Source organism: Schistocerca serialis, chromosome 3, assembly GCF_023864345.2.
Source record: "Schistocerca serialis cubense isolate TAMUIC-IGC-003099 chromosome 3, iqSchSeri2.2, whole genome shotgun sequence".
Taxonomy (NCBI): Eukaryota; Metazoa; Arthropoda; class Insecta; order Orthoptera; family Acrididae; genus Schistocerca; species Schistocerca serialis.
In genome coordinates this window covers 134,689,498-134,715,808 of record NC_064640.1, presented here as the reverse complement: position 1 = coordinate 134,715,808, position 26,311 = coordinate 134,689,498, and the positions used below count along the sequence as shown (strand labels likewise).

General features: G+C 43.5%; 1 protein-coding gene and 1 non-coding gene across 2 annotated transcripts in view; one reads left to right on the top strand and one right to left on the bottom strand.

The window, feature by feature from the left end:
- Window positions 1–26,311, bottom strand: part of LOC126470719 (nose resistant to fluoxetine protein 6-like) — a 185,110-nt gene that overhangs the window by 114,582 nt on the left and 44,217 nt on the right. Inside the window, exon 2 of the mRNA XM_050098722.1 lies at window positions 20,048–20,196. Within this exon, the coding sequence (XP_049954679.1) occupies window positions 20,048–20,196 (149 nt within the window). The remainder of the gene's footprint in view (window positions 1–20,047; window positions 20,197–26,311) is intronic.
- On the top strand, window positions 17,702–17,774 carry Trnaa-cgc (transfer RNA alanine (anticodon CGC)). The gene has a single exon. It is a non-coding gene; the product is annotated as a tRNA-Ala (tRNA).

The following is a 26,311-nucleotide window of genomic DNA, read 5'->3' as shown; positions in this document are numbered from 1 at the left end:
AATGATTAATTGCTAATCCCAAGCGCGATCCCCTGGTCGGTCACGATCCATGAACGGCCTCCATCGACATAATATAATGTTCTGTGGCCATTAGACCGGTTTTACAGCAAGTACGCCGGAAGGAGTAAATGAAATTCCGGTCCATTGTTTGCTTAATATGAAAATCTGCCTAAAATAACAAGCCAGCAGCTACCAAATTAGAAACGGTGGTAGCTTATTTTCAATTACTGTGTTCCCGGTTCAATTATCCTTGCAGATTTTTACGGGTTATTATGTAACAATTACGGGAACTGCTTTACAAAGCTAAAGTTTAAGTCTTTCTGTCTTCCATAGATGACAATATTACGGTATTTTTCGTTAAACAAGGTAAAGCTCAGAAGAGCTGAGCGTTCTAATTAAAAAGCGAAACCGTCGGAGACCCCGAGAATCAGTGATAGTGTGAGAGTTTAGAAAGCGAGCACTTTTAAATTACCGCTACTTTATTCACCATGTCGAAACCAATTGGTTTGTTACGTTCACTGTGTCGCTTCAGCAAAAACTGGATTCATCCGACGATTCTGTCGCAGCTCGTCTGTGAACTTAAAACAATTTTTTTTCCAATCACACTGTAGGTACTCCATTAGAAATATCATATGGCCGATACAATGAAACATTTCACGTCAATGTCAATTTTGCTGTATCCGATGTTATAAGTGTGGTTTATGAAAACCGCTCAACCTCACTGACACAAGATCTAATAAATCATTTTACCCATGTGTTTTCTGTGTCACTGATGTTTTCTATATCTTATTATATCTCCTCGATGCGCCAGAACTAGACGTATTGTTTCACACCGCAACGACGTTCGCGGATTGTTGATGACTGACTCCCAATCCTGTACACGAAGTATTCAGTATACGAAAAAGGATATCTCGTTGTACACCATGAACCTCAATTCGAAAGTATTTTATTTGCCAAACCGGTATTGGGGTATATAGCCTATCATCAGACTCACCTGATACAGAGAATAAATAGCAAATTTGTGCACTATATTTTTAAATATTCGTCGGATTTCTGTTTCTAGATCGATAATATATGCTGGGTGGTAAGGAACAATTTGAAAAGCTGCGGAAATTCAAGCGGCCCGCCAGATACCATTAGACTCAGATGTTCTCATAGCATAGATGCTGGAGCACGAGACTGCTAAGCCTTTGGCTCGGGTTCGATCCTTACTACTGTCCCATGTCCTATCTTTGTATCGCTCTCTCTTTCGGTTTTAGGACACGCTTGGCGACACTGTCCGGCGGGCCGCTTGAATTTGCGTACGCAACGACGTGATTGGCGAAGTCCAATGATAGTTAACTCGGCAACGGCGCAACGTATAGAATTTTTTTCTCAACAACTATTTAGCACTCCTGCAACACCCTTACAAGCCTTTTAGACTGTTCCTGTCCACCCTGTATAACCACCATAAAGATTTTAACATTAACTGAATTTTCCGTCGGTGCTTGGCACAACATGATAACAATACTAAATAGGAAACACATGCTAATGTTCTATAAAATTGTAATTATTTGGTCACTAATCGCTTTTTGACGTCTTAGGTGTCAAATGAATGTCGCAAACACAGATAAAATGAGGTGCGATTGTTGACATGTAGATTTTTACATTCTCGTGCCATGCTGAATTAGTTCCCTTTACGAAAAAGTAAACCTTTTTATGCGGAGATACATTTAACAAGAGATGAAGAATGAAGCTGAATTTACAATCTTAATCTAATATTTTTCTAACTAAAACCTAATTTAACACAGGACAAAAACGAAATTGAATTTTGTCATTTAACACTAAGCTGTCATGCTGTCTCATATATTTATTGATGTCCATGATTTCCAGTAGGGTCATCTTGAGCCCGCCCGGTTATCCGTGCGGTCCAACGTACTGTTTTCCGGGCGGGAAGGCGTGCCGGTCCCTAGCACTAATTCGCCCGGCGGATTAGTGTCGAGGTCCGGTGTGCCGGCCAGTTTGTGGATGGTTTTTAAGGTGGTTTTCCATCTGCCTCGGCGAATGCTGGCTGGTTCCCCTTATTCCGCCTCAGTTACACTATGTCGGCGATTGCTGCGCAAACACTTTCTCCACGTACGCGTACACCAGCGTAACATTGGGGTTACGCTCGTCTGCTATGAGACGTTCCCAGGGGGGGGGGGGGGGGGGGGGGAAGGGGAGGGGGGGGGGTCCACTGGGGCCGAACGGCACAATATCCCTGGGTTTGGTGTGGGGCGATGGTGTGGTGAGTGGACCACTGAGGGCTACGGCGGTGACGAAATCTCTCGTAGTTTCTAGGTCCCCAGTTCCATATAATAAAATAAAAGGGTCATCTTCCTGCTTTTCTTAACAGAATGTAAAACGTCAGAGTCTATATTAAATGCCTGGTTTTCAGTCAAAAGATATTCGGCAAGGGCTGAAACTTTCTTTTTTAACCTCTAACTTCTCTCATGTTCGCATAACCCAGCTATCACAGTAATATCTTATTGACAAACATATATTTTTCCATAGTGCTTGCATGTGTTTTTACACACACTACTCTGTGTTAAGGGCTGCAGCTTGTTTTAGCAATGAAATAAAAATTTTTGATGCTGTTGGTATTACGAAATGCAGGTCTTTATCTGCGGCTTTTCGAGGTTATCTGAAGTTTTGTTAACATGTGGGATGATGCACCAGTTTTTGTAACTAGAGACTGCTTCAAGTTTACCAGCGTACAGAGGTTGTATAATCTTTTCGAATTTTCTTTTTTCGTAGTATATTAACGATCAGCCACAGCGTTTGATGGAGACGTGCACAGAATGTATGTAATCTTTTCTCCTACTTTAGGGGATATGAAAGTGTTCTTGTGTTATTGGCGCAAGTATTCAAACAGTTTTTTGTTTCTCCTGCGTAACACATGCCACTGATGTTGAAGCTGTAAGCCCGAACACCGATTTGGCATATAAGTACTTCAGAAGCGCAGCGCATGGTGTGCATCAAGATATGCTTTATCAGGAACATGCAAGATGCGGAGCAGTCGGCATACAAGATTTTCGAATTAAGCGGCTTTTTCCGTTTAATCCGAAATTATAATCTCTCTGAAAAATGGCAATACATTCTAGCCAGCACAAAGAAATTTTTTTTATAAATGTGTACTCTTTGTTATTTAACGATATCATACCAGAATCACGGAATAAAGTCTATTTATTATGTGGATACTTCAATGACCTGAGTTACTGTTCTAGTTTCGTCAATGTATTTTGATTCCACCATAGAGCAGAAGTATCTTATTTCACAGTACATTGTTCCCATTCAATGCAGTTCGAGGAGATTCCGTTACTCTCTAGATTAATTAGGGATTCGTCCATCCACCTACAAAACAAAAGCAATTCAGGCAAACAAAATATTTTCGTCTCAATTCTTCTGTCGTAAGGTACTGTCGGTTGTTTTTGTTGACACAAACAGACTGAAAAAATGGTTCAAATGGCTCTGAGCACTATGGGACTTAACATCTGAGGTCATCAGTCCCCTAGAACTTAGAACTACTTAAACCTAACTAAGGTAAGGACATCACACACATCCATGCCTCGGGCAGGATTCGAACCTGCGACCGTAGCAGTCTCGCGGTTCCGGACTGAAGCGCCTAGAACCGCACGGCCACCGCGGCCGGCTAAAACAGACTGAAACCTACCGCCATAAATGTATGTTGATTTAGGTTTATATCCATAATTCGCAAAGTAACTACATGGAAGAGAGTACTTCTCATTGTACCACATGTGTATGTGAGGGTTTCTTAGAGTTTCTTTCGAGCATGTGGCGCATGGCGAATGATATTTCAAATGCCTCTGCGTGTGATTAGCTTACTCTTGTCTTCAAGGTACGCACGGAAGAGATACGTACGAGGCTGCAGTATATTCCTAGTTTCTTCTCTTAATATTATTTCTCGAAACTTGATAAATAGGCTTTCGCATACAGTTGGCGTCTGTGTTCAAGAGTCTGTCAATTCAGTTTTCTCATCATTTAGGTGATGCTCTCTCATGTATCAAACAAACCCGTGAACATTCGCACTGCCTTTCCCTATCGTCGTACAATTAAATACACCCTGTTCCTCGTATTTGGTGCAGGTTTTAACTCTTGAGCAATATTCTAGGATGGGTTGCAAGAGAGTTATGTAAATAGTCTCCTTCATAGACAGACACAAACGGCCTTGCCGCAGTGGTAACATCGGTACCCGTCAGATCACGTACTGAAGTCCTGTCGGGCTTGGTTAGCAGCTGCAAGGGTGACTGTTGGGGTCTGCCTAAGTGCTGTTAACAAGCGGGATGCACTCAGCTCTTGTGAGACCAATTGAGGAGCTCCGGTTACGAAATCTGACAAGGGCCGGGAGCGCGCTGTGCCTACCTAATGCCCCTTAACAATCGCATCCGGTGACGCCTATGGGCTGAAAATGACACGGCGGTCGGCACCAATCGGCCTTCACGGGCCGCACGGACGGAGCTTGTAGACCGACAGGATTTTTCCAGTATCCCACTAATGAACTGAATTCTACCAGCTGCTACACCTATGACAGAAGCAGACCACTTCGTATCCCCACACAGGTATTTTTATGAGTTGACTGGTTCCAAGTGTGCCTCATTGATGTTTTAATCACAAGATACTAGCTCTTTGCTGGATATTTCCACAGTTTTTTTCACTTAATACCTCATTATAAATAACTGCATCATCTGTAAAATATCTGAAGTGACCACTGATAGATAACTGATATACAACACGAATGGCAAGGATCCTAAAACATTTCCCTAAGTACGCCTGGAATTACTTCTATATCACTGTCGATTACTCTCCATCCAAGTAAAAGTGTTGCGTCCTCCCTACCAAAAAATTCTCAATACAGCCACAGATTTTGTCTGAAATCAGATATTACGGTGTTTCCATAAGCGTTGGTGTGGCACTGAATGAAATGCTTTTCGGAAGTCAAGAAACACTGCATCTATCTGATTGCTTTGAGCCATGGTTTTCAGGATGCGTATGAGGAAAACGGTTTTCACATGACCGGCGTTTCCTGAATCCGTTCTGGCTGCCATGGAGGAAGCGATTATTTTCGAGATACCGAATTACGTTTGAGCTCAGAATATATTCTCAGATTTTACAGCAAATACATGTCAAAGATTTTGGACTGTTTTGTAGATCACTTCCGTTATGTTTCCTTTAGATGGGTGTCACCTGCGCTTTCTTTCAACTATTGAGCACATTATTTTCTTCAAAGAATCTACGACATATTATGGTTAAGTGGGGAGCTAAATTCTGTATAGAATTAGAGGAGTATTCTGCAACTGGCTGACAGCAGTGGACCAATAAGTCCTGTATGACTTTATCTGAGCCCCCACACTCCCACTAAGACGGTAAGACCTCTGCGTATGTTGCGTGTCACACAAAATACGGAGAAACTGCTTTGAAAATTATATATTTATTACACAATTCCGGTAATACTGATATACGAGGGTTGGAGGAGGAGGAGGAATTAGTGTTTAACGTCCCGTCGACAACGAGGACATTAGAGACGGAGCGCAAGCTCGGGTGAGGGAAGGATGGAGAAAGAAATCGGCCGTGCCCTTTCAAAGGAACCATCCCGGCATTTGCCTGAAGTGATTTAGGGAAATCACGGAAAACCTAAATCAGGATGGCCGGAGACGGGATTGAACCGTCGTCCTCCCGAATGCGAGTCCAGTGTGCTACCACTGCGCCATACGAGGGTTGTCCAGAAAGTAAGTTTCGATCGGTCGCGAAATGGAAACCACTGGGAAAATTCCGTAAAGCTTTGCACAGATGTGTTGGGCAGTGTCTCTAGTATGCCCGTCGATCGTGTCGCGTCGCTCTTTTCAGTTTTGAGTGAACAGTGAGCACGTAAAGATGCGTAGGGAATAGTGTCCCCCGCCAAGTGTGAGGGCCTGGTTAGAGATTTCGCCTGTGTCTTGCAGCCCACATAACACAACTGTCGAGCAGTTGCTTCTTCATGCCAATTCTGGAATTCTGGGCCGCACACATCGGGGACAATGAAGACGCTCCTACAACGTTTCCGATGAGAAATGTTTGATCACCCACAATACAGACCGTAATTGGCTCCACCTGAGTCTCATCTCTGCTCACAAGAGCCGCTGGCTATGAAGACAAAAATTTTCCACAGACAATTCGAGCTGCAGACCAGTGCACATAACAGGCCGAAAGCACAGGCGGCTGCTTTCTATGACGAGGATGTTGCATAGGTGATACAACACAACGACAACACTCGAAGTTGGAGCGGCGACTATGTAGGGAACTAGGTGGAAGGTGTACCTAACTGTTGCAAATAAAACGTTTCTGGTTTTCACTGTGGTTTCCATTTCGCGACCGATCGGAATTTACTTTCTGGGTAACGCTCGTATGCTGCTGCTGTCTGTGTAATCGGCTTCAGTACATTTCGTGATACCTTTCACATGACGAATTAAACACGAAATGATGCGTAATACGTCTTAATCAGCCCTCGCAAACAGCTGCTAGTTGAGCGGTTTCCATATCTCTGCCTTTTCAGTACGTCGTGCAAAATATTGTTCTGTCAGTCAACTGGTATCGATGCACTTAGGTTCATTTCGGATACAATCTGTAACGTGATGTACGCTGCCACAGCCGGCAAGAAATAAGACTATCTTTAATTTGTGGTGTCCGTCAGGCAGACCATTTTCGTGAAATGAATCTTCCACTGTTTCTATATACCTCATTGCCCCGTACTACCGCTGCCCATTGAAGAAATCGGGGGAGGGCGGGGGGGGGGGGGTGGAATACGTTGATAACTGAATGCTCTTAGTCGCGAATGTTTCATTTCCCCGTCTTTGCTACTGTGATGTTATACGACTGTGACTGACACTTTTTTATGCTATACAGTCTCTTAGTGGTCCCTATGACATCCTACTAGAATACTAGATGATATCTGACTACCGATGTCCTCTACTTAGCAGCGTACTCGTCTCTCGAAGGGATGTTGTTTGATGTAAGAAATCCAAAATGTTTCTCGTTAGGATTCAAAGTTGTCTCTTACATTGAAATTTCTGATATAATTTCGATTCTTAGCTTCCGATTATTAATCTTATTTGTCGAAGAAAAGCTGGATGGCCAGAAAGGGATTAGAACCACCGCCTTCGAATACGAGTCGAGTGTCGAGAATTGATATTCGTCTCATTCGTGAGGACGGTGATTCAAATCCGCGTCCGGCCATTCTGATTTATTCTCTGTCGGTCCATTATGGCCAGGGTACATCGGCTGGTACGTACTTTTCAATTCAATAAACTTTACCAACAGCCGTATACTTTATTTTATTTTATTTCGAGCGCTACCAGGTTTGGCAATTCATTTTGCCATCTTCTGGCCAGGCCCCATACGCTTTCTTCGAATCAACAAGCTTACCGTATAGTACCATAAAACTGGATACCGTGAATCCGATTCTTTGTGCAACTGATTCATACGAAAGGTTGATATTTGAAGAAGACTGTATCGCCTCTATCTTGTACCTTGCGTAGGGGGCTTGGGAACAAGATACTCGAGATAGCGAGTCACCCTGGCAGTAACTTTCCCCTCGGACAATAATTGAATGGACTTGAACAGAAAATCTCTATCATTGGCACGAAATATCCTACAACATGCAAACGCAGTGACTGGCGGAGTATATATGTAGACGTACTGAGAAAACCACACTAACGTTTGTGAAAGCATTACAGTCAAGGGGATACGAACGACTAAAATTAATTTTATAGCTCACGTTAGTTCTGAGGATTACGTAGCAATACATGATCTCCCACTTCCAGAATCGGTATCCATGTTGGATCATGCGTACCTATTATGTTCCAAAATGCTGCACATAAAAACGGGCTTTTGTTGCTGATAAAAAGGTAGAATCAAGTGTTTTGGAGATCCCGTGGGCTAGGGACCATTTGTATATCCAACAGAAGAATCGCCTTAGAGTCACTATTCTACACTACAGGGTCAAAGTATGAATATTACACACTTCAAGTGGTTCAAGTGGCTCTGAGCACTATGGGACTTAACATATTAGGTCATTAGTCCCCTAGAACTTACAACTACTTAAACCTAACTAACCTAAGGACGTCACACACATCCATGCCCGAGGCAGGATTCGAACCTGCGACCGTAGCAGTCCTAGAACCGCACGGCCACCGCGGCCGGCTATTACACACTTCCTTCTGCTTATGCAAATGGAGCAAATCGGCTGGTTCTTTTCGCATTTGATGTCGTCTACGGTGGTCTTGATGTGTCTTATGAAGGCACAATAAGTTCATGAGCGGTTCCTCTGAAAACCCCAAAAAAGGGTTTTCCCAATATATTTTTGCCGTCACCAGCGGACCAAAAGCCAGCCGAGGATTCCTAGATAACTATGCACAGCAGATGGCTGAAATTCTTACGATATATTCCTATGAGGTCGATCTCAAAATATCTCGAAAATTTTCTTGATGTCCTTATCCGTTTCTAATATACACAGGTTCAAATTTGCCCTACTTCTACACGTACAATTCGGTATGTGGCGAGATATAAATAATAAATAACAGCAGAAAATTGCTCGAATCTTACTGATATATCCTCAAGGCATTTATCTGGAGGGGATATCTCCCCGTTTCCAAAAGTCTTTATCCGTTATGGAGAAACACCCCAAAAACTTGTTTTTCGGGTACCAAAACCCAGCCGCGGATTCCGAGATGGCTAAGCATATCAAATGACTAATTTTTACTATGCATGCCTAAGATACCGATCTCATGATTCCCCGCAAGAATAAACTTGAAATTTTCTTTCATACCTTTATCCGTTTCCAAGATACAGAGGTTCCAAGTTAACCTACTTGTACAGGTAAAATATGCAGTAAAATCTGGTGTAAGGCGGAAACGTAGTTATAAAGTGACATGTCACGTAGAAATATGCTGTAATGCGTCTCCATTACCGTCCGGCAATCCCATGCTGTTCTAGTAATGAAGCACATGGATTTTTTTTTTTCACTTAAAATCCGGTCTGAGGTCTGAGGTGTAAAATTAGTTTCAGTTTCACATAAGCCAACTACCTAAATTTCGCTGACTCACATATTTCTTTTCTTATGATTTACATGCCCTGCTGCAGCAGGGAGAAGAAGGGAACCAGCGGAAAAATGCTCCTGTCGGAGAACAAAAAATGAAAATTTGTTCCTGTTTACTTAAAACAGCCTGGCTGAAAAGTGGGGTACAAACTGCAACATTGTACCTTCCTCAGCACCTTCAAAATTTTGGCATGCGGAGATATTCGCGGTTTTTTACGCTGACGGAGAACAAAGAGCGACAGTAGCAAATAGACAGAAAAGTAATAAACTCTGGAAGATGGCAGACGGCGATTATGTTATACAGAGTGAAAAGTATTTAAACCGACAAACTCTGGGAGGTTGTAGCGGACATCAAAACAAATATTTTTCCCTAATGTCATTCTTTCCTATGAGGATTATTTAAACCAGTGGAGGTCATATTACGCTCTTCAGTTGTTAGAGGCCGTATTACGGTTGTTAGAGGACGTATTACGCTCTTCGGTTGTAGGCAACTGCTGTCCACCAGTGTAGTAGTGCATTGTCTCTGTTTACTAATGGATGGATACACCTGGAGTGAGTACACTGATATGGTTGGTGAGTACTACGTAGCACACCACAACGGACGAGCTGTACAGCGGGTTTATCAACAACAATATCCTAATCGCCATATCCCGCATCATACGACCTTTGCTGCTGTGTACCAACGTCTACATGAGACCGGGTCATTTAGCAGATTACCTGGAGAGGGACGCCGTCGCACAGCAAGAACGCTGCAGTTTGAGGAAGTTGCTAGAAGACGTCCCGATCGCTACAATACAACACATGTGGTTCCACCACGACGGGGCGCTGGCACATTTCAGTCGTCGTGTGCGTCGATTCCTGGAGCGACGGTTCCCAGAAACGTGGATTGGCAGAGGTGGTCCTGTATCATGGTCTGCTCGATCCCCAGATATGTCCCCTCTGGACTTTTTTGTGTGGGGAGAGATGTGCAACCTTGTTTAGGCAACTCCCGCTGCATCAGAAGAGGATCTGGTTGCCCAGATAGCAGCAACAGCAGGAACAATTCAGGATACTCCTGGGATGTTTGCCCGTGTCAGACAGAACATGATTCGACGGTTTAACCTTCGTTTATGTGTCAATGGAGGCATTTTTGAAAATCTACTGTAATTGAAATTGGCTTGTGTTAATGTGTTGTCTCTTGGTCATAAAAAATGGAAAAGTGTTTGTTGGTTTAATTAATTTGCCGCCAGATAAATCTTCCTCTACCGGTTTAAATACTCCTCATAGGAAAATATGACATTAGGGAAAAATATTTGTTTTGATGTCCCCTGCAACCTCCCAGAGTTTGTCGGTTTAAATACTTTTCACCCTGCAGAAACAGCGAAGGAGATAATGGCAGCGTGAGAGAATGAAAGGAACCCTGTGGCAGTGGAACATAGTTGACAGAACAGTGCTAGGAAAAGAGTGATGGAGGCAGTGCCAAGGGGAGGAGGGCGAGGAGGAAGAATGGAGAGAAAGAGTAAGTGGAAGTGGATGAGAGCCAGCGATAAGGAGAGACAGAGTATATGACAATGACAACGAGAAAGAGACGGAGACAGTGACAGTGAGAAGATACAGCAACAATAGGAAGGAAGGAATAAAAAAGTAGGGTTAAGAGAGAGCAAGAGGGAGACAGTGGGCGGAGACTGTAGTAGTAGGACAGAACGAAGGGGACTGGGCTGTGACATAGGAGACAAATGACAGAGAGACAACATGAGATAACAACAATAAGTTGGCTGGATGAGTGAGTGAGAAAGGGCAGCTGGGAGTGGACGCGTTTGAGCGACTTACATTGATGGACTAGTGGATGTGAGTGAGATGCAATTAGGGGATCTTGTGGTAATTGGAGGTGTGCTGCATGTTAAAAAAAGCGCGAATATATTCGTATGCCAGAATTTTGCGAAAATTGTTAAAGGTGCTAAGGAAAGAAGACTATGGCAGCTGATACCCCAATTTTCAGTCGCAATAAATGGTTCAAATGGCTCTGAGCGCTATGGGACTTAACATCTGAGGTCATCAGTCCCCTAGAACTTAGAACTACTTAAACCTAACTAACCAAAGGACATTATACACATCCAAGCCCGAGGCAGGATTCGAACCTGCGACCGTAGCGGTCACGCGGTTCCAGACTGAAGCGCCTAGCACCGCTCGGCCACATCGATCGGCTTTCAGTCACAGTCTTTTAAATAAACACGAATATATATATATATATATATATATATATATATATATATATATATATATATATATATACTTTCTTTGAGCTCAAATAGGAGCATTTTTATCTTCATGACATACTATCAAAGGAGACTTTTTAACATTTCATTGGAGTATGTCTGGCAGAACAGATACCACACATATAACACTAATACTACGCGTTGATGGCATTTCATAATACGCTATTGCAGCGCCTGCGTTATTCTGATTACGATGCAATGTTTCTTTGGTCCAAAGGAATAGGCACTGCAGCCACCACAGTCGTTACGAAACACATCAAATGAATTCACGATTGCGAATAAGGACTACTATCAGCTGTAGAATGGAACGGCGACAATGAAAATTTGTGCCGGACTATCGATGATGGTAGTCCTTATTCGCAGTTGCGAATTCATTTTTGTGTTTCGTAACGGCTGTGGTCGCCGCAGTGCCTGTTTCTTTGGATATGCATGCATGTCCAAAGAAACTTTGCATCGTAATCAGAATAACAAAGGCGCTGCAATATCGTATTTATCTGCCGATACTGGCCAAGCGACTTTCAAGTACAACGTCTGACCTGCACGGGAATATACAGGGCTGTTACAAATGATTGAAGCGATTTCATAAATTCACTGTAGCTCCATTCATTGACATACGGTCACGACACACTACAGATACGTAGAAAAACTCATAAAGTTTTGTTCGGCTGAAGCCGCACTTAAGGTTTCTGCCGCCAGAGCGCTCGAGAGCGCAGTGAGACAAAATGGCGACAGGAGCCGAGAAAGCGTATGTTGTGCTTGAAATGCACTCACATCAGTCAGTCATAACAGTGCAACGACACTTCAGGACGAAGTTCAACAAAGATCCACCAACTGCTAACTCCATTCGGCGATTGTATGCGCAGTTTAAAGCTTCTGGATGCCTCTGTAAGGGGAAATCAACGGGTCGGCCTGCAGTGAGCGAAGAAACGGTTGAACGCGTGCGGGCAAGTTTCACACGTAGCCCGCGGAAGTCGACGAATAAAGCAAGCAGGGAGCAAAACGTACCACACCCGACGGTTTGGAAAATCTTACTGAAAAGGCTAAAGCGGAAGCCTTACCGTTTACAATTGCTACAAGCCATGACACCCGATGACAAAGTCAAATGCTTTGAATTTTCGGCGCGGTTGCAACAGCTCATGGAAGAGGATGCGTTCAGTGCGAAACTTGTTTTCAGTGATGAAGCAACATTTTTTCTTAATGGTGAAGTGAACAGACACAATGTGCGAATCTGGGCGGTAGAGAATCCTCACGCATTCGTGCAGCAAATTCGCAATTCACCAATAGTTAACGTGTTTTGTGCAATCTCACGGTTTAACGTTTACGGCCCCTTTTTCTTCTGCGAAAAAAACGTTACAGGACACGTGTATCTGGACATGCTGGAAAATTGGCTCATGCCACAACTGGAGACCGACAGCGCCGACTTCATCTTTCAACAGTATGGTGCTCCACCGCACTTCCATCATGATGTTCGGCATTTCTTAAACAGGAGATTGGAAAACCGATGGATCGGTCGTGCTAGAGATCATGATCAGCAATTCATGTCATGGCCTCCACGCTCTCCCGACTTAACCCCATGCGATTTCTTTCTGTGTCGTTATGTGAAAGATTCAGTGTTTAAACCTCCTCTACCAAGAAACGTGCCAGAACTGCGAGCTCGCATCAACGATGCTTTCGAACTCATTGATGGGGACATGCTGCGCCGAGTGTGGGAGGAACTTGATTATCGACTTGATGTCTGCCGAATCACTAAAGGGGCACATTTCGAACATTTGTGAATGCTTAAAAAAACTTTATGAGTTTTTGTATGTGTGTGCAAAGCATTGTGAAAATATCTCAAATAATAAAGTTATTGTAGAGCTGTGGAATCGCTTCAATCATTTGTAATAACCCTGTACATAATGGACATATGGAAGTTTGGGTTTGCTGTGAGTGGTGCACGGATAGCCAAATGGTAAGGCAACCGATCGCGATGAGCGGGAAATCAGGGTTCGAGTCACGATCCGCCACAAATTTTCGTTGTCGCCATTCCATTCTACAGTCGATGGTAGCCCTTATTTGCAGTTGCGAATTCATTTGATTCATTTTATAGCATCTTCAGTGTGAATGCACACTAGGTCCGTCCTCTTCCGGGGATCATGCGAGATGCTGCGAGCGATGAGGAAAATGGAAGGCGCTACGGAAGTAGTCTGGGTTCAAATGGCTCTTAGCACTATGGGACTTAACATCTGCGATCATCAGTCCCCTAGACTTAGAACTAATTAAACCTAACTAACCTAAGGACATCACACACACCCATGCCTGAGGCAGGATTCGAACCTGCGACCGTAGCAGCAGCGCGGTTCCGGACTGAAGCGACTAGAACCGCTCGGCCGAAGTAGTCTGGGACAAGATGGAAATTTGGATTGGACGTGAAGCTGCCCGTATAGCTGAAGCGGTTAAGGCGACTACTCACGTAAAGCGGGAAATGTCACCACTGAATGTTTCAGTCCCCTCATGCGGCTGACGTCAGTATTTCTGTTTCATCATTGGTAATGTTGCTATTCTCTGTGACACGTGGAACGGACACAGAGGTGTGTACTGTTCGTGCTTGGTGTTGCCACCAGGCCTGGTAGGGTATAGACATGAACATCAGCAAATGCTGAGCGATCACCGTGAAGGACACGAAGAAGCCTCGTACTCATGTGAGACATAGTTATCAGCACTTAACAGTGTTTGAAAGGGGCCTCATTGTGGGTCTCCATCTGGGCAGCTGGTCGAATCGAGCGAGACCCAGACTTGTACGGGATTCTAATCAAACACTGGCCTAATGTTGGACGTTACGGTAATTTGAGGACAGGCATACTTGTCTGACCACCATAGTGAAGGATTGCAGTATTGTGCACCAAACACTCATAATCCCTTCACATATTTGCCTGCCATCCGATAAAAAATAATAGAATACCTGTAACATTCGTGGTCATGGGTCCCACGTGACTTTTCTAATATAAATCACTATGTTACTTGTAAAACTTATTGTACGTTGTGGTTTTCAATAATTATCAGATATTACAAAATATTTTGGGTTTATTTACACGTCGATCCCTCATAAAATTATCAACAAACGTACATTTTTATGAAGTTTGTCTTTGAAATACATGACACTAGGTGCATTTATATCGTGCGGTAAGGATTAATTACAGTCCTGTGCCATCAGCACGACCGTTACTTCCATAGTAATTATTTTCGCAACGTACAGGTTTTTCAAAGCGAAAGATGACTTGCTGTATTGTAGTAGACTCATTTCAGGTTCCAGAAGGTACGTTTAGATGAGAAATTCGGATTAGCAGTGGTGGAGCCATGTTCTACGCAATATTTTGTAAAAGTCTTGTGTGCTCAGTTTCTCTATAGAAAAGTATTCTGGTTTGTAAGAAAGAACGAAACATGTTCTTTGCACTTGCCTTGCCCATAGCGCGTAACATATGAAATGACTGTAGGACCACATGTTAGTTTCAGTGATAGGAAGATCACTCGTTACAAAATACTAAATAAATCTGAGGCCTCACTTAACCGCTGCGCTTAATATATGTACCTGTGTTGAGTTATTCCTGAACAGTAGATACGGTGTATCACACAATTATCTTTATAGGTCAATATTCATGACTGAAAGAAGGCATTTTTATGAGGGCAATCTTCTGTGGTACTTTAACCCCTGCAAGGCGGGCAAGGCATTCTAAAATATTGAAATCTCGTCAATTACTTTACATTTTAAAAGTTTGGAAAAAATTATTACCATTTTTGATGAGTTCTTCTACCAGATTCCATAAATGTTATAAATTTTTCAGTTAAACTTAACGCAAAAATTTAGTAATAGATGTTACTTTCTGCAATATTTTGAGGTTCAGAACCTTACTTACCCATCAGCACCTCTTTAAACAGTATGTTGCGAGTAAACGTCCACAAAAGTTAACTAAAGTTGCGTTTTATTTTTCTTTTGTACTAGTCATAGAGTACCTCCAGCTTGGTAGCACACGTTATTGAAAATGCGTTGATGTTGCTAAAAGTGTTCTAAAAGATATTTTCAGGTTCTGGTCCCTAGTAAAACATCAGTACCTGGTTAAAAGCATGTTGTTAATATAAATGAACAATAATTAAAGATTTTTTCACTTCTTTACCTTAGGTATAAAGTACTCCAACCCCCCGCCCACCCTGTTAGTAATGCGTGTTGTGGAAAATACCTCGCTACTGCTGGGTTTATTACCACTATTTCAAAGCTACAACATGACAGATAATATACAACAGTCCTTGTTGAGTGTGAGCTGGAAAGAATATTGGGGTTTATCGTCCAGTCTACGATAAAGTCATTAGAGATGGAGTAGGAGTTACAAATGGTTCTGATCACTATGGGACTTAATTTCTCAGGTCAGCAGACCCCTAGAACTTAGAATTACTTAAACCTAACTAACCTAAGGACATCAAACACATCCATGCCCGAGGCAGGATTCGAACCTGCTACCGTAGCGGTCTCGCAGTTCCAGACTGTAGCGCCTAGAACCGTTCGGCCACACTGGCCGGCTTAGGAGTTACATCTTGAAGTGTACAAGTATAAGGAAGGAAATCGGCAGTGTCCTTTTCGAAGGAACTGTCTGCTACTCGCTTAAGCGATCTAGGTAAGGAAATATGAATCTACATGTTCACACTGGGACTTGAGACCTGGTCCTTCCGAATGCGAGCCCAGTGCTTTATCTCGGCGCCACTCGCTCTGTAGTGTAGACTGGAGTTTTGTCGTTGTGAATCATAGTACAGATGAATGAAAGGTTAGAGTGAAACCTAGTGTACTAATCTCGATTAGCAGCAAGGGGACTACTATAAATGCCATAGGCCCTGAGACACAGTGAAGAAGTTTCGGAATTGAGTACAGGCAGGTAATCTCCAACTGCACATCGCCATCCTACCTCCCGCTGAGGGCCATATTGTTGGCGGGGGGGTAAGTTTCGTACGAACAGGATTCGTCCCGGCTACGTGAAGTTCTCACACTAGTGTGTGGTAGTGGTAGTAAGTTAGTTCAAAAAATGGTTCAAATGGCTCTAAGCGCTATGGGACATAAGATCTGAAGTTATCAGTCTCCTAGACTTGCAAGGGAACCTCCCCATCGCACCCCCCTCAGATTTAGTTATAAGTTGGCACAGTGGATAGACCTTGAAAAACTGAACACAGATCAATCGAGAAAACAGGAAGAAGTTGTGTGGAACTATGAAAAAAATAAGCAAAATATACAAACTTAGTAGTGCATACACAAGATAGGCAACATAAAGGATAATGTGAGCTCAGGAGCGCCGTGGTCCTGTGGTTAGCGTGAGCAGCTGCGGAACGAGAGGTCCTTGGTTCAAGTCTTCCCTCGCGTGAAAAGTTTTATTTTCAGACAATTATTATCTGTCCGTCCGTCCGATGCGGTCACTTTTTTGGGAGTGATTATCGGGCAAGGTAGAAGAATCTTTCTACCCATTCGCCAAGTGTACAGTTAGGTGGGTCGACAACATATTCCTGTCATGTGACGCACATGCCGTCACCAGTGTCGTATAGAATATATCAGACGTGTTTTACTGTGGAGGAATCGGTTGACCTATGAGCTTGCGATCAAATGTTTTCGGTTCCCATTGGAGAGGCACGTCCTTTCGTCTACTAATTGCGCTGCGGTCGCAAAACACAGACACTAAACTTATTACAGTGAACAGAGACGTCAATGAACGAACGGACAGATCATAACTTTGCGAAAATAAAGAAAGTAAACTTCTCACCCGGGAGAAGACTTGAACCAAGGACCTGGCGTTCCGCAGTTGCTCACGCTAACCACGGGACCACGGCGCTCCTGAGCTCAGATTCTCCATGATGTTGCCTATCTTGCACATGGACTACTCAGTTTGTATATTTTGCTTATTTTTTTCATAGTTCCACACAACTTCTTCCTGTTTTCTCGATTGATCTGTGTTCAGTTTTCCAAGGCCTATCCACTGTGCCAACTTATAACTAAATCTGAGGGGAGTGCGATGGGGAGGTTCCCCTGTCAGAACTACGTAAACCTAACTAACCTAATGACATCACACGCATCCATGCCCGAAGCAGAATTCGAACCTGCGAGCGTAGCAGCAGCGCGGTTCCGGACTGAAGCGCCTCGAACCGCTCGACCACAGCGGCCGGCTAAGTTAGTTCCTATGGGACCAAACTGCTGAGGTCATCAGTCCCTCGGCTTACTGTGTTGTGCGTACTGTAAGACCTTCAGTACACACACCATCAGATTATTTGACTTGTCGTTCTAACGAAGTAGGAGAGTGTCAGCAATATGTCTCGTGGTCTTATCGTGGGCGAGGTGGCGCAGTGGTTAGCACACTGGACTCGCATTCGGGAGGACGACGGTTCAATCCCGTCTCCGGCCATCCTGATTTAGGTTTTCCGTGATTTCCCTAAATCGCTTCAGGCAAATGCCGGGATGGTTCCTTTGAAAGGGCACGGCCGATTTCCTTCCCCATCCTTCCCTCACCCGAGCTTGCGCTCCGTCTCTAATGACCTCGTTGTCGACGGGACGTTAAACAGTAATCTCCTCCTCCTCCTCTTATCGTGGCGTGTTTATCTTCTGCCGTTAGATCAGACGATAGAAATGCCACTTGCACACTTAGAGTAACAGATTGACGGTGACCAACTTTAAACAGAACTTGATTAATTTTCACACACATTTATTAAAATAATAACAAGCATAAAATTACTTAACTTGAGTCTGGATGCTATTAACAATTGACAATCTGAAGTTCCTTTGGTCTTGGTGTGTTAATCTTATTCTTACATATCTCTGATACTTGACAAAGTATCTATACATTTATCTTCATGGCTATGTTCAGGAATATGATAATCTTATTAGGTGCAGACTGAAACTTGGCTATAGACCGGTACAGACTGGTGCAGACAAATGCAGACTGACTAATCGGAGGTCTGTACACTTGTTATAATACCTCGCGCGTTCAGGTATCACTGCGCGAGTGTGATCCGCGAGGAGAAAAGGTTCTACGTTAGCAGCAATCTCATTGGCTGCGTTACATATTAATACGCGGATCGGCGGAAGCAGAATTTGGTCCGTTTCTAAGGTAGCGCCATCTCGTAGTGCGGAGACGAGCGCTGCGCCTGCGCTGTTGTGCTTAGCGGGGCGCGCTCTAGTGGGAAAGTTGTGTACGCGCTGACTACGCGGAACTATGTACACAACACTTACACACTACTTAATCTAGCTTAAACTAACTTGCACTAACAAGGGGAGGCCGCCAATTGCGAAATTCAGATTCGATTCGTACTGCGCATAATAAAAGCTCATGGCCAGAGGTGTAATGTGGCAAAGCACCAAGATGCACTTCTCAGCCGTTGTCGAGAAAATCGACAGTTAAAAGAAACCGTTGCAGTGAAATACTCTCTGCGATCAATAATTCTCTACAGCGTCGTGGCGCAGCGGTAAGCGCTCTGGTTTGTAATCCGAAGGTCGCCGGATAGAATCTCACGCTATGCGACCTTTTTTTTTAGTATTTGTTTTTTATAATTCATATATATATATATATATATATATATATATATATATAATTCCCGGCAATCAGTTGCAACAATTATGCATATAATAAGTTGTTGAAAGTCGTTTGTCGTGGAAAAACTGGCGACTTCGAACATCATTATGTTTTCCGCAAACAAAGTTGTATTTCACAAATTTTATTAATTGTCTTCATAATGTTAACCACGTATAGTTAACGGAAGACGTAGAAACGATATTCCGAAACGAATACGTATAGCGTAAGTCAAACGTTCGAATTAGAATAGAGACCCCACGAACACAAATTTGCTGTGGCAGGTATGAAATATAGACTCCGTTACTCGCTCGTTACACTTGAATGACAGATGTTGAATGGGCCGAAGCGAGCCGCCGCATAACAGCGTAGTTGCCTGCTAACTTCGAAAGAAGGTAGATGCGGTCCCTAGCGCAACTTATAACATTGTCGAAAATCAGTGCGGACGGGAGAGCTTTGGTACACCCTGTTTAAAAAAACGGAAAAATGGAGGCGGTACAATTGGAGAGCGATCCGCCTTCACCAAGATGCATAAGCAATTCATTAATACTTTATATATATATATATATATATATATATATATATATATATATATATATATATTTGAATTACAGAAAACTAATAATAAAAAAAAAATTGCATGGCGCGAGATTCGATCCGGCGACCTTCAGATTACGAACCCGAGCGCTTACCGCTGCGCCACGATGCTGTAGAGAATTATTAATCGTAGAGAGTATTTCACCGCAACAGTTTCTTGTAACTGTCGATTTTCTCGACAACGGCTGAGAAGTGCATCTTGGTGCTTTGCCACATTACATCTCTGGCCATGAGCTTTTATTATGCACAGTATGAATCGAATCTGAATTTCACAATTGGCGGCCTCCCCTTGTAAGGATAACACACACACCTATGCCCGAGGGAGGACTTGAACCTCCGACGGGGGCAGTCGGTGAACAATGGGAAGGAGCCTTAGACCGCGCGGCTACACCGCCACACTAGCGTGTGTTTACTATGTCTACCTTTACGTGTATTTTTTTTTTTTATTTTTAACACAGAAATTTCAGGATACTTGCTGTCTAAAGGATCTGGATAAGACGATGGTGGGTACTGACCTCTGCGCCGGGTTGCTGGAAGGCGACGGAGGCGACGCTGAAGGCAGCCGGGAAGGGCGCCTCGGTCTCCGTGCACTGCGTGTAAGAGCCCAGGCGGTAGCTGTTGCCCCACAGGAACTGCGACGAGTAGCGGCCGCTCGCGTCCCACACTGCAACACGCCACGTAACGTTTCATTCATGCGGGAAGCAGTCCATCCACACGCAGAGAGCTTAGCGACGCGCTTTACATTCAGCCTTACTCGTCATTTCACAGGAGAGGTGCACAGATTTGCCTCACTGTAGCCGTCGTGTAGTTTAGCAAATGAATCGCCGTTACTTGCTCTGCATATCTAGATGAGATCCTCCAGACGGTAGATGGTGAGTTACTTTCCGCCAGTTTTGTGCCTCACTGCATATTGCCGTTCGCGTGCAGTTGCGATACACTTTGTCAACAGGTGTCATGATTCCCCTACATCTACATCTACAGAGATACTCTGCAAATGACATTTAAGTGCCTGGCAGAGGGCTCTTCGAACCACCTTCACAATTCTCTATTGTTCCAATCTCGTTCAGCGCGCGGAATAAACGAACACCTATATCTTTCCGTACGAGCTCAGATTTCCCTTATTTTATCGTGGTGATCGTTTCTCCCTATGCATGTCGGTGTGTAAGTAGGCTGTTTAGGTTTTTATGTCGCTTACGCCACGTACTGCTCTGTATGAAAATCGCTGAATGCGCTGTGTGCAGTCTGTGGCTGGTTGGACTCATTGTTGGAATATTCGCTTGTGTAGCGTTGGGCAGTTGGATGTGAACAGTGCGTAGCGTTGGGCAGTTGGAGGTGAGCCGCCAGCAGTGGTGGATGTGGGGAGAGAGATGGCGGAGTTTTGAGAGGTTACTATGAGCTGACGATCTGGACGTGTGTCCGTCAGAAAAAGGAAATTTGTAAGACTGGATGTCATGAACTGATATATATTATGACTTTTGAACACTATTAAGGTGAATACATTGTTTGTTCTCTATCAAAATCTTTCATTTGCTAACTATGCCAATCAGTAGTTAGTGTCTTCAGTAGTTAGAATCTTTTATTTAGCTGGCAGTATTGGCGCTCGCTATATTGCAGTAGTTCGAGTAACGAAGATTTTTGTGAGGTAAGTGATTCATGAAAAGTATAGGTTATTGTTAGTCAGAGCCATTCTTTTCTAGGGATTATTGAAAGTCAGATTGTGTTGCGCTAAAAATATTGTGTGTCAGTTTAGTGATGATCACAATAAGTAAAGAGAGAACTGTTTGAGTACGTTCAGTTTTGCTCAGCTGTTTAAAAATCAAATAACGTAAGAGTTTTTCCAACACTGCCACTCTTAATATTCAAAGGGGAAGTTTCAAGTGTCAACAAGATATTTTCGCATTCGGAAGAGAAAGTTGGTGACTGGAATTTCGTTAGAAGATCCTGGTCCCACGAAAAACGCCTTTGCTTTAATGTCCACTCCAAATTCTGTATCATTTCAGTGACACTCTCTCCCCTATTTCGCCATAATACAAAACGTGCTCCCCTTCTTTGAACTTTTACGATGTACTCCGTCAGTCCTGTCTGGTAAGAATCCCACACCGCGCAGCAGTACTCTAATAGAGGACGGACAAACGTAGTGTAGGCAGTCTCCTTAGTAGATCTGTTACATTTCCTAAGTGCCGTGCCAATGAAACGCAGTCTTTGGTTAGCCTTCCCCACAACATTTTCTATGTGTTCCTTCCAATTTAAGTTGTTCGTAATTGTTATTCCTAGGTATTTAGTTGAATTTACGGTCTTTGATTGATATATCGTGTAACCGAATTTTAACGGATTCCTTTTAGCACTCACGTGGATGACGTCACACTTTTCGTTATTTAGAGCAACTGCCAATTTTCGCGCCATACAAACATCTCTCCTAAATCGTTTTGCGATTTGTTTTGATCTTTTGATAACTTTACTAGTCGATAAACGACAGCGTCATCTGCCAACAACCTAAGGGAGTTGCTCAGATTGTCTCCCAAATCGTTTATATAGATAAGGAACTGCAAATAGCATTAGACATTACCTGTGGGGACGCCAGAAATCACTTCTGTTTTACTCGATGACTTTCCGTCAATTACTACGAACTGTGACCTCTCTGATAGGAAACCGCGAATCTGGTCACATAACTGAGACGATATTCCATAAGCAGGCAATTTCACTACAAGTCGCTTGTGTGATACAGTGTCAATAGCCTTCCGGAAATCCAGAAATACATTGTCCACTACTAACCATCAATACTCATTATAGAAAAGATCTCTCTGCGTGTCTGATCGCGGAGAAACCGGTACTTGTATACAATGTAGAGGGTTTCATTACGGAAGTGTAGAGTAGGTCGGTACTGCGGCTGACTATCAAAAAGATTACGAAAGATCGAGTCTTGAAATGAAATATTTCTAATATACATCGACGAACTAAAATGTTGTGATTACTACCCTCAGCAAGACTGAATGCTGCCTGGTGGTATTGCGAGCATGTGACCGGAGCAAAGACGAATGAGGAATCCTTCTAGCAACGGTATTAGTAACAAATAGGGACATCTCCCAACATAGGTGCTTCGACAAAGGGCAGATTGTTATGGCCCGGTGCTTGGGAACGAGAATTTCGGAAACGGCGAAGCGCGTCGTCTGTACGCTTGATAATGTCGTGAGTGGCTGAAGGACGATGACGTGATGAGTAGGCGACAAGATGTTGGACTTCCTCATCACAAACTGTTGGGGTCGGAGGCTTGCCCGCTGCGATCTGTTGTAGATCTGAAGGCAGAGTACACTGCTGGTGCAGGCGCAAGTGTTTCGGAGCACACCGTTCAGTGCTCGTTGTTGAACAAGGAGCTCCGCATCAGATGACCCCCTATGTGTTCCCATGCTGACCCAATGATATCGTCACTCACGATTGCAGGGGCACGACATTATAGAGCTTGGAATATGGTCCAATGGAAACGTGTCGCCTAATCTGATGAATTATGTTTTTTGTTACACCAGGTCGATTGTCGTCTACAAACGCACCGTCATCCAGCCAAACGACTGCTCGAAATACTGGGTGCCCATAAAGTAAGTATCCATTTTGGGGAAAACGTACATGAGCATTGTTTCTGTTACAGGTACAGTAGAGTCTCGATAGTTCGAGGTGAACGGGACTGGAACCACCTCGAACTATCGAAAACTCGGACTATCGAAATTTAAATGGGAAAAAGAAATATTATGATATTGTAAGTAATACAGGTCACAATATGAACTTTATTAAAATAAAAGTATTTACACATACATTTGCATCGGCAGAATAACAATAATTATTTATTTAGACAAGTAATAGTGTAGTGTCTTTTGTTTGGCGAAGCTGCAACGTTTCATCGCGGCAATGTCACGCCAAGGACGCATTATCCATAAGCAAAATTGCTTTGCATGGCAGTCCCCTTTCTTTTAAAAAATTCTTGCAGTCAGAGACAAATGAGTTAAAAAACCAGTTCTTGAAAATTTCCCGATTCATCCAGGCATTATTCTGACGTGTATAGACAACCGGAAGGGCTGAGATGGATAGATTCATGAATGCTCTTGGCTTGGCAGACTTCCCAATCACAACTAGTTTTGGTTTGTGGTTTCCAGTTGCATTTGAAGCTGCCATAACTGTGAGCCTCGCTTTGTTTTTTTGTTTTTTTGTGCCCAGGAGCACTTTTTTCTTCACAAGAAGCAAGTGTTATCGCTGGTAACATTTTAAAATTTAGCCCAGTTTCGTCACAGTTATATATTTGTTCATTAGACAAATTTTCGTCAGTTATGATCTTTTTTAACTCGACGATAAATTTTGAAACGGCCTGAGCGTCACCAGAGAGTTTTTCTCCACATACGTCCAGTTGAAGCACTCCATACCTCTTCTTCCACTTGACAAGTCAGCCCACACTAGCGGTGAAATTGCCATCTCCTTCCTGCAGCTGGTTTCTGAAAAACAAAGCTTTCTCTTGCAAGATTGGGCCAGAAATCGGAGCACCCTTCTGTCTCTGTTGGGTAAACCATATGAACTATGCCTCACTTGCTTTTTCGAACTCTGACTTCCTTATACTTCCTCGACTGAGAGATTCGTGTGAGCATTTATGTGAAGAAAAATGTTCCAATTTAAGTCGGTTTCTTCGCTAGTCACCAATAGTAACTTCACCGACACCATATTCGAGAGAAAATTTTTTTATTGTTTCTCCTTTGTCAAGTCATCTTAGCGCTTCTAATTTTAGATGCAAAGGCACAAATATCCTCTTTTTTGTTGCAGCACTCAACTTTGTAAGGTGTACAACGGAACACACAGTCAACAAACAAAACGACACACAACACTGGACAGTACAGGTACTGGGAACTACAGCAGCGAATGAATTCCCCAGTTTTGATCGGTAGCAGCCGGCAGCAGTCGGGGTATTTCGTGCCATACTGACAACAGATGTTCGTGCAACAGGGCAGCGAGCTAATCGTCAGTGTTGATTGCATTGTTGTCTGCTTTGTCACTGAGCTCTCCCTATCTATCTTTTACAATGATGTTTTCATTATTTACGATGTCAGTAAAAAAAAGAAAGTAGATCGTTGCAACCTTTTTTTCTTCAAAAAAAAAAAAAAAAAAAAAGAAGAAGAGGCTCGGATTATTGGAAACTCGAACTATCGAGACTCTACTGTACTGTGAAGAGGCATCACAATGTTAACAATTGCCGAAAGAATCACAATTCTGGTACATCGTTTACGTGGCGAAACCTATGCTGAGGTCCAGAGACTGTTTGAGAGAAAGTATCGGAAGGATGCCCCTACAAGACTTGCCATTCGGAAGCTCGCCAACAAATTCCGGCGTACAGGATCTGTTGCTGATGAGAGACGCGCTGGGCGACCACCGGTCAGCCCACAATCTATACAGCGTGTGAGGGAAGCTATCGAAAGAAGTCCAACGGCATCTACCAGCCGGCTGAGTCGTGAACTATCCATGCCGAAATCCAGAGTGTAGAAAGTGCTTCACTACACCCTTAAAAAGAAGCCGTATCATATCCAGGTGCTTCACCAGCTAGAGGGTGAAGATCATGCGGCACGAGCAGCGATGTGTATCTGTTGGAGGCTGTAACCGAGAAGAACCTGATGAATCTTGCTATGTTCAGCGACGAGGCGACATTTCATGTCTGCGGCGTCGTCAAGAAACACGATTGCCGGAACTGGGCAGAGGACTTTTTTGCGTGGGGCTTCATCAAGACCCGAGTTTATGCTACCAGGGTGCCACATTTGAATGAACTGAAACGGCGAATACGAGAGGCATGCCTAGCAACCCCTCAAATGTTACAGCGCGTGTTCCATGCAACTACAAGGCGGTGGGAACAGTGTGTTGCCAATGAAGATGGACTTGCTGAATAGTATTAGCTACTCTCTCTAAATATAATGTTTATTTTGTTGTAGCACACCTGGAAAATGAAAATGGATACTTACTTTATGGGCAACCTGTACAACTGCGCCACGGACTCTAGCCGGCCGAAGTGGCCGTGCGGTTAAAGGCGCTGCAGTCTGGAACCGCAAGACCGCTACGGTCGCAGGTTCGAATCCCTGCCTCGGGCATGGATGTTTGTGATGTCCTTAGGTTAGTTAGGTTTAACTAGTTCTAAGTTCTAGGGGACTAATGACCTCAGCAGTTGAGTCCCATAGTGCTCAGAGCCATTTGAACCATTTGAGCCACGGACTCTGGCCGATTACTGCCGTATTAAGATGTGGGAAATAGGGAATTATTCACCTGGGCTTCCATGGGACATTATTGCGCATCACCTGAGTCCTTCCATGCCTCATGCTTCCCCTGACGGCGAAAGCATCTTCCAACAGGATGTCACAAGACCAGAAAAGTGTTATAGTGGTTTCAGGTGCGTTATAGTGGTCTCACGTTAAGGTCTTGGCCACAAAATTAGCGTAATCTGAACTCGATAAAACACATCTGGGACACTATCGTACGCCCAATAACCACCCGCCGGTAATTTACAGGAATTATGTGACCTGTGGGTAGAGTTCTGGTGCCATATATCTCCCTAAACCTACGCAGGTCCTGTCGATTCCATGTCACGCAAAATCGCTGCTGTACTGCATTCCAAAGGTGTACTAACACGCTCTTAAGCAGGTGCTCATAATATTTTGATTCCTTTTTTTGAACCTATAAATGTGAAGTATCGACGTAACATTTGCATTCTAAATGCAGCACAGGGACAAATTCAAGGTTTAGCGTGCGGTTTTAGGATGTGATAC